General features: G+C 36.0%; 1 protein-coding gene across 1 annotated transcript in view; it reads right to left on the reverse strand.

Annotated features, from left to right (window-relative positions):
* PREX2 (phosphatidylinositol-3,4,5-trisphosphate dependent Rac exchange factor 2) overlaps positions 1-15,933 on the reverse strand; it is a 285,220-nt gene that overhangs the window by 112,478 nt on the left and 156,809 nt on the right. The window contains exons 25-30 of the mRNA XM_019032811.4: positions 15,102-15,309; positions 8,829-9,008; positions 6,123-6,217; positions 5,253-5,335; positions 4,481-4,571; positions 3,718-3,846 (exon numbers count right to left, since the gene is read on the reverse strand). Of these exons, the coding sequence (XP_018888356.4) occupies positions 3,718-3,846; positions 4,481-4,571; positions 5,253-5,335; positions 6,123-6,217; positions 8,829-9,008; positions 15,102-15,309 (786 nt within the window). The remainder of the gene's footprint in view (positions 1-3,717; positions 3,847-4,480; positions 4,572-5,252; positions 5,336-6,122; positions 6,218-8,828; positions 9,009-15,101; positions 15,310-15,933) is intronic.

Consider the following 15,933-nt stretch of genomic DNA (forward strand, 5'->3'; position numbering starts at 1 on the left):
TTGTGACATGAGTTACAGAGAATACAAAAGCAGGTCTTGAAATGAAAATGTAAGATTCTTAAAATGAGTACTTTTTGAAAAATTAAACTTTTTATCCTGCATTAGAAATATATTTTTTTAAACTTTTAAGTTCAAGGGTACATGTGCAGGTTTCTTATATAGGTACATTTGTGTCATGGGGGTTTGTTGTACAGATTATTTCATCACCCAGGTATTAAGCCTAACACCCATTAAGTATTTTTTCTGATCCTCTCCCTCCTCCTACCCTTCACCTTCTGATAGGCCCCAGTATGTGTTGTTCCTCCCTTTGTGTCCATGTGTTCTCATCATTTAGCTTCCACTTATAAATGAGAACATGTGGTATTTGGTTTTCTCTTCCTGTGTTAGTTTGCTAAGGATAATGGACTCCAGCTCCATTCATGTTTCTGCAAAGGACATTAGCTCATTCTTTTTTATGGCTGCATAGTATTCCCTGGAATACAGGTACCACATTTTCTTTATCCAGTCTACCACTGATGGGCATTTGAGCTGATTTCATGTCTTTGGTATTGTGAGCAGTCCTGCAATGAACATATGTGTGCACATATCTTTATGACAGAATGATTTATATTCCTTTGTTTATATGATGAACCACATCTGTTGATTTGAGTATGTTGAACCAACTTTGTGTCCCAAGGATAAAGACTACTTGATCACGGTAGGTAAGCTTTTTGATGTGATGCTGGATTTGGTTTGCCAGGATTTTGTTGAAGATTTCTGCATTGATGTTCATAAAGAATACTGGCCTGAAGTTTTCTTTTTGTTGTTGTATTTCTGCCAGTTTTTGGTATCAGGATAGTGCTGGCCTCCTAGAATAAGTTAGGGAGGAGTCCCTCCTCCTCAATTCTTTGAAATAGTTTTGATAGAAACTGTACCAGCTCTTCTGTGTACATCTGGTAGAATTTGGCTGTTAATCCATCTGGTTCCAGGCTTTTTTTTTGGTTGGCAGCCTATTTATTACTGATTCAACTTTGGAGCTTGTTATGGAGGTCTGTTCAGGGATTCAATTTCTTTCTGGTTCAGTCTTGGGAGGGTGCATGTGTCCAGGAATTTATCCATTTCTTTTAGATTTTGTAGTTTATGTGCATAGAGGTGTCCATAGTTATGATATTTATGTGTAAATGCACATAAAATGATAGTTATGTGTATTTCTGTGGGGTCAGTAGTAATATCTCCTTTGTCATTTCTAATGTGTTTGTTTGGATCTTCTCTCTTTTCTTCTTTACTAGCCCAGCTAGTGGTCTATCTACTTTATTAATTTTTTCAAAAATCATCTCCTAGATTCATTGATCTTTTAAATGGTTTTTTGTATCTCAATCTCTTTCAGTTCAGCTCTGATTTTAGTTATTTCTTGTCCTCTGGCACCTTTGGGTTTGATTTTCTCTTGCTTCTATAGTTCTTTTGGTTGTGGTGTTAGGTTTATAAATCAAGATCTTTCTAACTTTTGCATATGGGCATTTAGTGTAACAAATTTTCCTCTTAACATTGCCTTAGTTGTGTCCCAGAGAGTCTGGTATGTTTTACCTTTGCTCTCATTAATTTCCCAGATTTATAAAGCAAGTTCTTAGAGACCTTCAGAGAGTCTTAGATTCCCACACAATAGTAGTTGGAGACTTCAACAACCCACTGTCAGTATTAGACAGATCATCAAGGCAGAAGATTAACAAAGATATTCAGGACCTGAACTCAGCACTGATCAAATGGTCCTGATAGACATCTAGAGCTATCTCTATCCCAATACAACAGAATATACATTCTTCCCATCACCACATGGCACATACACTAAAATCGATGACATAATCAGACATAAAACACTTCTCAGCAAATGCAAAAGAAGTGAAATCATAACAACCACTCTCTCAGACAATAGCACAATCAAATCAGAAATAAAGATTAAGAAATTCACTCAAAACCATACAATTACATGGATATTGAATAACCTGCCCTTGAATAACTTTTGGATAAATAGTAAAATTAACGCAGAAGCCAAGAAGTTCTTTGAATCTAATGAGAGCATTAGAAATTTCTATCTGAAAGATAAAATTGTTCAAAACAAAAAAGTGGGGGAGATGATTTAAGGATTTCTCCATTCCTAGCCAATATGCATTTACCTTAAAACAAATATAAAATCTCAAAGATGATGAGAACAACTGCAGAATTATAGTTTCTAGTAGTGTCATAATACTGGCATCTATTCAGCAGAAATGTCTTTTACTCAGTAAAGTATATACTTAAATTTCTAAAACATAATAGTTTTTCAAAAATGCATTTAACATTTATGCTATTCATGTTTTGGGGAATTTTAAATTCAGACTTTTCATTAAATATTATGTTATAAAGTATCACAGATAAACATTACATTAGGCCATAAAATAAAAATATAGCCAAGGAAACCAGCTGTCAAATACAAGATTTTATCGCAAGATAGAATCACTATGATTTATTTGGGGAAGTATTCCATATCTGTACAAATTTCCTTTCTACTAATCTCTAAACATAAGTTGTTATATTTGAGTATAAGTCTATGCAGAAGACTTAGTAATCACAGAACATTTAAGCCATCTCTGTCATTTAATAAATGTGGAAGTTGAAGCCTAAAAGAGTTAAGTGACTAACTCAGACTCCATTTGATATAACGGGTTGTCTTTTGTCAGCAAAATTTACAGCTCTCTTTAATTTACCCCACTTAAGGTAATAACTGCAGTTACACTGTAATTCTGTTAAATACCATTGAATACTATTGACCACATCCAACTGACATACAAATGACTGAGGAATAAAAATGTAAACACAGGAATAGTATTTATTGTGTGGGTTTCTCGACCTTAGCACTATTAACATTTTGGATCAGAGAATTCTTCCTTGTAAGGGACTGTCTCGTACATTCTAGAATGTTCAGCAGCATCCCTGGCCTCCATCTAGAGGTCAGTAGCACACCCACAATTGTGACAACCAAAAATACCTCCAGATGTTGCCAACCACTGTTCTAATCACTGGGAAGAAAATTGCTGAGTTATATATTTTTAAAACTAGATGAATTCTCATTTTATCTTTTTCACCATAATCATTTTTGAAACTCTCAGAATTTTCACTTAATCACACTGATTCTAAACAACATGCAATCTATCTCAGTGAAGTCATCTCAAAGTTATATATCTCCACTTTACAGGTTTTACCAATTATAGAATGTCATGTAAATAATGTTATGGTAGTTAATAGCAATCAACTTAGACAAACACTTCTGACATAAAAACTTAAAAATTAATGATGCAACCTATGTGATTATTTTGATTCTCACACAGCTTCACAACTGATTTTTTTTTTTGTGGATAAACTTTTGCTTCATGCCTTTTTGTAAATCCTTCAGAATTTGTTTATGATATTGTCTCCTATTATAGAGTCTTAAATTCTCTTCACGTTCTATTTGTCTTCATAACTTTGAGCCCTTATTTTATTCACTGAGAATATTCTCCATGATGTTTATAACCTTGGGACACAAGACCCTATAATCTTATTCCTTCTTGCCCTCTTCCTCCCTCACCATTTTCAGTACTTTTATTTTCTTCACAAAAGGAAACACTGCAAAAAATAATCAGGCATTACCAAACTTTTGGTTTTAGTGGGTTTTAAATTGATTATTGCTAATATCATGCAATGTTCTTTGCTTTTTATGCTGACCTTCAACAAATTTCCTGATGTTCTGAGCAAGAGTCCGGACGCTGCTGGGAAGATTCCAAGGATCTTGCTTGATATGAAGCCGTAGCCTTTTTGGACAACTCAGCTTTGGTTCCATTTCCTGTTGAAATTCTAAATAAACACAGAAAATCTCTCTTAAATCTCAACTAATTCCTAAACAATGAAGCCTTTAGGCTTCAAAACCTTCTTCTGTCACTGTTGTCCTAGACTATTGACATGGTGGTCATTTCTTTTGCCACACCATCAGAAAATCCGTTAAATCTAAAAAGTCAAACCTTAATGTTATTTTCTTATAAATGTTTAAATGAAGCAAATTTAGATGAAAACTCTACTTTCATTATCCCAAACTAGTTACTTGTCAGAGTGGCAGCTCCATCCTTTCCATTCATCAACTCTCATTCCCCACACCCTTTCCTCACCACTGGGAAACAGCCAAGAAGACACTATGCTTGGTTTCAGCAAAATCAACTTCATGTTTATGTATCTTCAATTAACTCATTTTTGCTCAGCCTGGCCCCTATAGGCATTAAACATTTTAAACTTTCAAAGAAACAGACATGTAAAAATTCCTATGCTGACTTTTTTACATATTCAAAAATTATCAGAATAGAAGTAGTGTTTGGTGAATTATGAAACATGAGTAACTGGAATTGTTCCTCGTATGCAATCTGCTTGCTTCATGACTATATTGTCTACCACCTTGTTTTTCTCAATTGCTTCTACTAGTTAATTTTTCAAGGCTTACCTTGCAATCCTCGGCCCGGAGTGAGATACTTGGTTTGGTCAAAGGCCCTCACAACAGCCTGCCCTTTTAGGAGATTGGTAATTGAATCCACCTATCAATAGTAGAGATTTCTGAGTTACATATTTCTCATAGTACATGATACATATTTCTAAAAGTAAATCTTATAAAATATTTTTTCGTAAAGCAACAATTATTTTTGAAACCCCATGATGCTTGTGAAATCGATCTTTACATAAAATATTGAAATAAATGCACCTGATAACATTTGCAATGACATTTCTTACTATCTTACCATATATTAATACAAAATATAAATTTACTATATAAGTTATTGGAATCCTTTTCAAAGTGGTAAAATCTTCTACTACAAATTTTGGTTATGGCTATAAATTTTGTTAATGTAAAACAACAAAATTAGCATCCAAGGCAATATCTTGTGCTTTTTAAAATTAGAAATAATGTTGAGCAAGAAATATCATAAAGCTTTCTGAAAACCAAAAACAAAAAAAAAATACTAAAAAGGGTAACTCCTATGTGTATAACAGTAATTTTCCCAGGACTGTAAAATACTTGATATTCACAAAAATCCTTTAGGTTAGTTGGCTGAAGGAATGTTTATTCCTAGTTTAAATGTCAGAAATTGAGGTAAAGGAGGTGGAAGGACAGATTGAGGCCTTTCTGTTCTAACTCTGAGCTCCTTTTACTGCATCTGAAAAAGGGACTCCTCACAGTTTAGTTGTGGAACAAAAGCCCCACAAATGCCCGATTGTACCTGGCTGAAAAGATGCTCAAGGCAACTATGTATCTTGTCCTGTTTATCATGAGATATGCGAACACTTAGGGGAAGTTCATCACCTAGATGTCAAAACAAAAACAAAACCAAAAACAAAAATCACTCATCTTATGTTTAACGTACCAAAATATTTTAATATTAAATAAAATGTAAAAATTAAACACAAGCTGTTATTCCATGCACAGTTCTCATGTTCAGAGAAAGAGTTCCAAAAGATTTAATAGCTCCTGGGATGTTACTATTTCTTCTGAAGGCAGAGTGCCTCCCAGAAAGGACACTTGTTAAAGATTCTTTCAAATGATGTTCCTCCAGTGGTTGAAGAGTTGACATAAACTGCATAATCAAAAATTAAGATTTTCCCTAATTGGAATGAAAGGTCTTTGTTCTTAACACACACAAGATAACATATTTATAAGATAATTATATCAATCTGTTTCTCTCATTACCCTCAATCCTCAACATCCACATATAAAGCTAGCTTAGGTGAACCTGCTGTCTTAAATGCTTCAAACTCCACACCTGCCCATCCCCATCAACCATGCCTAATACTTTCAGTATATGTCCTGTGTACCTATAATCCTTCATAGAACCATACAGAGATAATAGAGCATATCTGAAGATTACAATTAGTTTGCTTATTTCTTTGCTTTTTAACTCACTCCCTTTAAAATGGGATTGGGAAATAGACTATCAAGCTCATAAAACTGAAATGCAGTATGTGTGGCCACAGAAAGTGACTGATAAAAGGTAAAAATAAAAATTCATGTGGATCTAAGAAATTAAAACCTTAAAGTTATCTCCTATAGGACTAACATCAAAAAGACCACAGGCCTTCACCAACGAACACACCTGAGTCCATTTCATCACTGTGGAAATACGAGCTGCACTGGCTGCTGCAGATGCTGGTGAAGGAGGCGATGGAATTCCTATTGCTGTTGCAGTCACTGAAAACAACAAGTTTCATGTTACTGTAAGAGTGCATCTGCCCAGGTGTCCCTGCAATTTCTTATGACATAAACTTATATCAGTTATATTTATTAGTATGTTTTAGAGAAAACTATGAGAAAGATAAACTTGTTCAACTCAGTCTATCTTACTTTTTAAACATGGCATATTTTCTGTCTTTTTTTTTTTTTTTTTTTTGGAGACGGAGTTTCACTCTGTCTCCCAGACTGGAGTGCAGTGGCGCGATCTCGGCTCACTGCAAGCTCCGCCTGCAGGGTTCACACCATTCTCCTGCCTCAGCCTCCCGAGTAGCTGGGACTACAGGCACCCGCCACCACACCAGGCTAATTTTTTGTATTTTTAGTAGAGACAGGGTTTCACCATGTTAGCCAGGATGGTCTCCATCTCCTGACCTTGTGATCCGCCCACCTCGGCCTCCCAAAGTGCTGGGATTACAGGCGTGAGCCACCGCGCCCGGCCAAAGATGGCATATTTTTGATTCAATTATATTTCAAATTTTCTTGTATCATATAATCTAATCCTAAATGATTTTTTAAGGGCAGTTAGCTATAAAACTAGGAGTCACACCAAACTTAAAATTCTTTATAATCTGTTTCATGATACATGCCAGTAATTAGATAACTTGCTAATAGAGACAAAATACTGTTCTGTGATTTCTGTCCCTTTCTGGTAGCTTAAATCATAACTTATTGGTTACACTCTGAGCTTCCTTAGGGAGGATAGGAACCTTGTCTGTCTCCACCTCAGAGCTTTTAGCACAGGGAAGTGCTTGATAATGATGAATGCCCAAGGAAAGAAAGGTTCAATATGTTTCTGTGTGAACAGGGACAAATTTCAGAAATAGTGCAGGAGATAAAATATTTTCTTTCCTCTCAGAATAAGTAAAAAGGACGTCCTTAACTTTAAATTTACATTTAAAATTTCTATCTTAGCCTAGAGGGAAACTGTCAGGGTAATTTTAATTATCTGATAACTAGAACTTGAGGTAAGAAAGTATTTTTAGACATGTAATTTCCCACTGGGAAAAACTCTACAGATTCCTATTAAAGGGCAGGTTGGGATGCTTAGAAGTGAAAAGTAAATGAAGTGATAAAAGTGGTTAATCTGTCTGATCTATTATTAAATCTCTAGAATAACTCTTATGTGTTCATTAAGATCCTTTTTGGAAACATAGAAATTGGAATAGTAGAGTGGTTAAGAGACAAACTGGGAAGCCAGACCACCTGGTCTCATAGGTAAATGGTATCAGCCCTCTGGGCTTCAGCTTCCTGATATGTAAAATGGAATTCCTATCAGAACCTGCCACCTGAGAATTATGTAAAATCTTCCTCTTTCCCCCATGTGTTTGATAAAAGTATATTTTTAATGTTAGCTCCTAGTTTGTAGCTAGTTATACTCTGATGAGAACTTTGATTACTATTTAATCAATATCTTTTCATTGCAAAATGCTACATAATAAATGAGTGAAGAAGACAGTTTCTGCTTTTAATTAATATAAATGAAAAATATGTTGAAGTTGTATACACAGCTTATGTGGCTGGTTATGACAGTCCTCAGTGAGGTATCAGGTGATACATGGATTCAAGGAACAAAAAGTAGTTCGAATTAAGGAAGTTCATGTGAGGAGACATCATTTGGAAGTCTAGTAGGAAGACAATAACAGAGTTTGGAGGCAAAGTATTTCGGGTTGAACTAGGCCTCCCAACAAAATTCATATGTTTGAAAAGTGATCCCTAGTACCTCAGAATGTGACCTTATTTGGAAATAGGGTCTTTACAAAGGTAATCAAGTTAAAATGAGGTCATTAGGGTGTGACCTTAAGCCACCCTATAAAATGTCCTCATAAGAAGGGAAACTTTGGACACAAGACACATATGGAGGGAAGATGACGTGCAGAGACACAGGGAGAAGATGGCCGTTTACACGTCAAGGAGCCACGCCTGGCACGGATCCTTCCTCCACAGCCTTCAGAAGGAACCAACACAGCCCACACCTTGGTTTCAGATTTTTGGCCTCCAGAACTGTGTGATAATAAATTTCTGTTTTTTAAGCTGCCCAGTTTGTAGTAATCTGTTACAGCAGCCCTACAAAACTAATACAGAAGGTATCCAAGAGAGTAAAAACCACAAGCCTTGTCTCCAAGGTAGGCAAGGAACATTAGTCCAGTTAGGTTGGAACATAGACAATGAAAATAAAAGAGAGAAAAAAGGGCCAAAAGAACTCCTATTCACTACCCAATAAACCAGTGACAGAAACAGATAGTTGAAAACAATGTTAATCCTGTATAGGCACAATTTTCTTACCTGCTATCTGTGTTACACAATCCATATACAGAACAACTCTCCCAAATTAGGCTCACACAACCAGCGAAAAAATGCTTTTTCCAAGCTACTCATATTAGAAAAGGGAAGGATTTGAAATATTACATTGTCCCACTATGCTTTGTCTGAGGTCGGTAGTAACAGGTGATTATTGTGAAAGACCAATTAAAAGAAAAACAATCAAAAACTTTTTTCAAGATCTTTGTGGAAAATCCAGCATCATATTTGACTTTGTTAAGAAAATGAGTTTGAGGAATTAGTGAATTACCTGTAAGAGTCTCTGTTGCTGATGGTGTCATGACCAGAATCTTCCTGTTCATCTCCTGCTACATTAAAACATACCCGTTTGCTGTTTCTTTCTCCCTTCTCATTGTCACTGTCTGTTGGTATTATGCCCTCTGATGTCTTACGTTCTAATTTAGGAGAATATGTTATTGAAGACAGAAGGCTGCAATGTAACATTAAAAAAAAATGCACATTTTCAAACTGTCTGCTATATATAACTACCTTATTTGCTGAATACAATAGGCTTACAAATATTTCTAGAGTGCTTCAATGTTTCATATCAAGTAAATATTCTATTGCATAAAAAGCATGTCATTCAAAGTTCACTTGTTCTTCACAAAATAAGTCATACAAACAACATACAATTTAGACCAGAAAGCTTCATTGAAATACAGGTTGTGCCATGTATGACTACAGCTAAAACAAAGCTGTGATAGTTTTGTTTGACACTTGTGAAATGGAGATAATGAGAATAACTGGCTTCCATGACTGCTGTGAGAATGAATATTCCTGGTGCATAATGGGTGTCACCTCTAGCCCCTGGCCATCAGCACAACCATCACCACCTTATGAAAATACTCGGTAATCGGCCGGGTGCTGTGGCTCACGCTTGTAATCCCAGCACTTTGGGAGGCCGAGGCAGGCGGATCACCTGTGGTCAGAAGTTTGAGACCAGCCTGACCAACATGGAGAAACCCCGTCTCTACTAAAAAATACAAAATTAGCCGGGCGTGGTGGCGCATGCTTGTAATCCCAACTACTCGGGAGGCTAAGGCAGGAGAATTGCTTGAACCCAGGAGGCGGAGGTTGTGGTGAGCCCAGATCGTGCCATTGTACTCCAGCCTGGGCAACAAGAGCGAAACTCCAACTCAAAAAAAAAAAAAAAAAGAAAGAAAAGAAAAGAAAAAAAGAAAATACTCAGTAATCTTTAAAGTGCTAGCCAAATATTAAACCCAAACTATAAATGGGCCTTAATGTCCTCACTGGCTCATATTCAGTATTAAAAACCCACCTACCCTCTATCTATGCCTTGGGTTTTGCCCAGGCATTCCCTATTTGGCAGGGAGAATATTGGATTGTCTATCCGTCTCCCTGCTCGTACAAACAGGAGTCCTGGCCTTGGGGATTACAAAACACTAAACAGAGTTACATACAATGTGAGGATGGGGTAATTACAATCTCATCTGCAAGCCAGCCAGGATGAAATGTCCCAAATCTGCCCACAGAAAGAGCTCCTCCACTTGGCTCCAGGCTAAAATGCCGCAGTCAGACTGAACTGTGTGAAACCTGCTGAGGACTTTGAGTAGCTGCTGACTGCAACATTCTAGGCTTGAACATTTGGCTGTGGCATGTTTCTGTTACAACTAACTCAAAATTAGGCAAAAATGGAATTGAACTTTATTATCAAACAGCATGCTAAAAAACTTGCAAAATGAATTAAACCATGTCTAAACAAAGGACCCATACAGGGCTTCTCAAGCCAACAGCCATCTTCGCATTTACTAAATACTTGTGATTTGCAGTTCCAATCAGTAGCACATATCTTGATTCTCATTTTTCCATAGCAATGTAATGTTTGTTATTTCAAGACGGTGACGATATCTTATACCTCTTACGCATATTCCATAATGTCAAATCCAATGCTGTGCATTGAATAAAATACCTGTTAAGTGATTTCACTTAACACATTTATTATACCATGCACTGTTCTTGGTGCTGTGGATATAGTAGTTTATAAAACACACAAAAGGGCCGGGCGCAGTGGCTCATGCCTGTAATCCCAGCACTTTGGGAGGCCGAGGCGGGTGGATCACGTGAGGTCAGGAGTTCGAGACCAGCCTGGCCAACATGGTGAAATCCCGTCTCTACTAAAAATACAAAAATTAGCTGGGTGTGGTGGTGGAAGCCTGTAGTCCCAGCTACTCAGGAGACTGAGGCAGGATAATCGCTTGAACCCTGGAGATGGAGGTTGCAGTGAGCATAGATCACACCACTGCACTCCAGCCTGGGCAACAGAGTGAGACTGTCTCAAAAACCAACCAACCAAACAACAACAACAACAAAAATAAAATACAAAAGCCCCTGCCTTCTTGGAGCTCAAATTCTACTGAGAGAAGACAAGTAAAAACAAGTAAACTTTCTAGTATATCAAACGGCAGCAAATGGTAAGGAGAAAAAGAAAGCAGGGAAGGAAGCGTGAAGCTGCCATTTCAAACAGTGGTGCAGTCAGGTCAGGTCTCACAGCGAGGTGAGATTTGAACAATATTTTGACATTTTATAGTTTTTAGACACCAGTGAAAAATTGAAGGGGCTATGTTACATTGCTTGAGGCCCTGTGAACATTTTTAATAACCAAAAGCTATGGATGATTTTAAACACAGTTTTTCTCTTTGGAAAGATACTTTTATGTCCTGTAAGACAGATTGTCTATTTATTCACCCTCTCCACCCAAAAGATTAAAACATTAGACTAACTCCAATTATCCAAGCTCCATGCTGCACAGACAGATGAACTCTGAATACCAAAGAGGGAAAAAAGGCAGGAGTTCTCATTTTGCCAAGAGGCCTCTGTGCTTATGTATCTTTTAAATTAGAAGTCATGGGGCTAAGCATAATTTTTTTCAAAGTTATATGAATTGTATTCAGATATTTGCTTTTTATTTAAAACAGCTGCAATCATGCTTGCATTGACCCTGTGGGAACAAGTGTTAGGCTTACAAACAAATGATAGAAAAACTGTATTTTTAACACCATGTTTTGCATAAAATTTCTAGATTCTGAAAAGCAACAAGGCATCAAACCATAATATTTGTGCTTGCAGAAATCCCTTCACTTTCATTGGTATAAAATATTAAGTTACCTACTAGAGGTCCATTAATTAAAACCTTCAGCAGCATGCAATTCCAGGTGAATCTTCTCCTTGTGCCATTGATAAGAAAGATTTTTGTATACAGTATGTTGCAATGACCTGTGTGTTTTTAAACATCATCATCATTGCTAACATCTGTTCAGCTTTCATGACAGTCACGATGCTAAGTCCTTAACAGGTATGAATTCATTTAATCTCTAAAACCACCTTATGAAGTAGGTATTATTATTTTCCCCATTTTAGAGGTGGGGTAGGCAAGACATATTGTTACATACATATCCTGTGCAAATTAAGCAGGATTTCCTCTCCCTGCATCTAACTTGCACACTCTGGAGGGAGTAGGGTGCATCCCAGTGTTTCATAACTCAACTCACAGAAGTACTGTGAGAATGAAATAAGCCAATGTATATAATAATGTAATCTTCCCTGGCAAATAAGCATCTATAAAAAAGTTGGTTTTTATGGTGTGCCCCTCTTGTACATTTAGTAACAAAATGCTTGGGGAAACCTCAGTGATTACTCTACCACCACCACCACCACCATTCCTATCTGTAACCCCCGGGTTACTAACTGTCTTAAAGTGTGGTTTGTTCACCACTCAATCCTGAGGCGTCTGGCACCTGCAAAATGAAGTCTGTTCTCAAATTCCCTATGTTTACCAGTCCCCTTTCCTCCCTGTGAGAATACACAAATCCTCTATTTAAAAACCCTGTCAAAGGTTTTGGACATTAATTATTTTTCCTTTTACTTATTTCTTGTACCTAAGTGTCATTACCCAGTAAATAGCCCATTGCAGGGCAAAAGTCTTTAACTTTCCAAAGTGAAATTGGAATCACAAATCCTTGATTAAATTCATTACATCATCTTACCTCATGTTACTAGACAGCAAATTCATCTCTAATTCCATCTTTGGCTCTGAAGCTAAGTAGGAGGATTTAGTGAAATGCCTATGTGTTAAAGGAAATTTCATTTCTAAGAGAGGTATTCCCAGGTGACAGAACAACCAGACTTTATGATAAGACAAGCTCAACCCCAGGACCTTTCACAGGGATGAATAACTTCTAGAAAAGCTAACACTGAGGTGTTATCAGGCAGTTTCTCTTAAAACTTGGCAACACATCCGAGATCTGCTTCTTCACTTGCAAAGACATCTCTGACCAGGAACAATTACTATAGGGTGAGAAAATTGTTCAGATACTAGATTTTTAAATAATGTGTTAACCTCGACTGCATGGCAGCATCTCTGAATATTAAAGGCAAGGGGGAATCCAGGCACTTAAAATAATTGTACTGTTTTACAGGGATTATATTGCACATTAAGTTGTGTGGAACCTATTTATACTTAGAATTAAATTATGTGGTGTACCCAAAGACGACCAAGGTGGTTTCTCCAATCATTTGCTCACTGTGTGCCACTTTTCTAATAAACACACTCAGTTGGGTAGAGGTTTTTAGAATAACAGGGTGGGGAAATCTTCAGTGAAAAACAATCATTTTAAGTAGTTTTAGTTAATAAAAAATAGTCTGAAACTAGTGTCTTAAATATAAATATTTTAAACCAAGTAAAAGGAGCTCCTTGGGTTTACATATTTTTCCTAAAAATATTTCTACATTACCTGAACCTTAAAAAAAAAAGTCAATAAATTAACAAAGTCTGGAGGATTGTAAGGCAGTGCTAGATCATCAATGCATTAAAGATTAGTGCCTGAGCAGTGTCAGCTGAGGCACATCAATAATCTTGCCATTGACAAGACTCATCCCAAAATGGCAATAACAACTCTTGGAACTGGAAGTATGGGATTGGTCCAGATGTTTTCTTAAAATCCCTTTGAGGCCTAGGAGCTATGATTCAATGCCACTATTTATTGCCTTATTAATAAAAATTCTATATACTTCATAAATACCTCTGGGAGACAATAACTGGTTTCTAAAATATATCATGCAATAAAATCTCATTTATTAAATGAAGTAAAATATCATATCCTAAAATATAAACTGCTGTCACAAGGATTCCAACACAATTCAAAAATGTCATGCAATTGCTTAAAAAAATACTCTCCTTTTCTCTTAGCAATCTTGAACTGTTTAATTCATCTGTAAATGGGAAAAGTCACAGTATAATATACAAAACTAGCATATTAGAAATAGAAAAACAAAATCTTAATTCTAAATCACTCATAAAACTTCAGAAAATTAGCGAAGTAAATACTAAATATTGGGATAATTTTTAAAATCTGATGCATCTAATGTGATTTTGATCTCTAAATTTCAAAAATGTGTAAAATGAGAGATCATGTCAATTATGACTTCATCCGTATAATGTCTAATTACAACAAAGGCTAAATATTTTGTGTCAAAACTGCATTATCCATGAAGTACAGGATGATAGGTGTGTGCGTGAAGTTAAAAGAGTTCACATCCGTAGCCATTTAAATCAACAACTTCATGAAGAGAGTACAATAAAAAGAAGATAACAGTATTTCTATTATTTTCAGAATCTGCCAATTTGGGATATATTCAGTAATTTCCATCCCTTGAATGGATGAGCAAGCATTATATTAGGCAGTGTGCTGATTACTTTCTATATTAATTTGTATAATTTTCATGACCACAAACTTGTAATTCATTATTATTACTCAGTCACTTCTGTAGATGAGAAACTGAGCTACCTCAAACCCCATGCTGTTCTGACTATACAGAGCTGTCTGGACTAGATGTGAAGCATCGTCCTATACCATGATATGACAAACCATCCTACCAAGCTCAGGCAATTCTCCAACCATCATATTCTTACATAAGAATTAGAACTGATTTATTTGGAAAAGTGCTCATTAACTGCCTCCACCTTCTCTTGGTTAAAAATACTGGCACAGGTATTTGGGTTATTGCTTAGCAGGCCGTGAATTCAATCAGAACAGAAAAAAAGATTTGTCCTAGAGATACATAATTTTGCATTTACTCATTTAACAAGTATGTTAAGCATTTATTATACTTTATGTCTTTTATAAATATCTATTGAGTGCATATTCACCAAAATTTGCACCCTGAACTACAAAGAATATAAGGAAATCCTCATACAAAACTGGTATTCTTTCAAATATATCTTTCAAGGTAATATTTTTACACTGAGACTCATTTAGTATCCTTGTATAAGACAGAATTTTGTCATTCTCTTCCCTAGTATTAAATGCTTACTTAAAATATATACCTATATGTATTTTTTCCATTAAAAAATATTTTTAAGATTTTGGAATGAAGAGGATCTACATAATCAGCACAAATCTCCTAAATTTCCAGTAACTAAAGAGAGAATGATTGAATTTTTCTAAGCCACATTTTTATGGCTATTTTATTTGGCAAACTTAAAAGTGTAGTACAAAACACTTACTCATCTATTTGACAAACACACATCTCCACCTCTTTCAGTGCAGTCTGAAGTTTGCCCAGCAGTTTCTGATAGATGTCTTGGGTTTCTAAGTCTTCTTCTTTTAGCAGATACCTGAGACCATGGCCATCCTGCTGTCCCAGAGACAGACCTGAAGGGGCCGCCATGGTTGTGATGGTATGCTGAATGTACACCATAGGGCTCAGTTTCCCTGAGGAATTAAAGTCATTCCTTAGTAATATGTATCACCTTTAACTTGCGATAACAACCCAGTCCAATTAATTTCATTTATTTTTTAATTGACAGATAAAATTATATGTATTACATGTACAACCTGATGTTTTGACGTATATATGCATTATGCAACAACTAAATCTAGGTAATTAACATATGTATTACTTCACATAGTTATCATGTTGGTGCTGAGAGCACTTTATATCCACTCTCTTAGGATTTATCAAGAATACAATATGTTAACTATACTCACCATGTTATACAATAGATCTCTTGAACTTATTCCTCTTATCTGATTGAAATTTTATATCCTTTGACCTTCATCTTTTCAATCCCCCACCCAACCACCCCAGGCCCTGGTACTCACCATTCTACTCTCTACTTCTATGAGATCAACTTTTTTATATTCCTCATATAAATGAGATCATATAGTATTTGTCTTTCTGTGTCTGGCTTATTTCACTTTAACATAATATCTTCCAGGTTCATTTATGTTGTCACAAATGACAGGATTTACTTCTTTTTATGGCTGAGTGGTATTCCATTGTGTTTATATACCCCATTTTCTTTATCCAGTTAAATTAAATTTGAGATTCCATAA

The sequence above is a fragment of the Gorilla gorilla genome, chromosome 7 (assembly GCF_029281585.2).
Source record: "Gorilla gorilla gorilla isolate KB3781 chromosome 7, NHGRI_mGorGor1-v2.1_pri, whole genome shotgun sequence".
In the NCBI taxonomy this organism is placed as follows: Eukaryota; Metazoa; Chordata; class Mammalia; order Primates; family Hominidae; genus Gorilla; species Gorilla gorilla.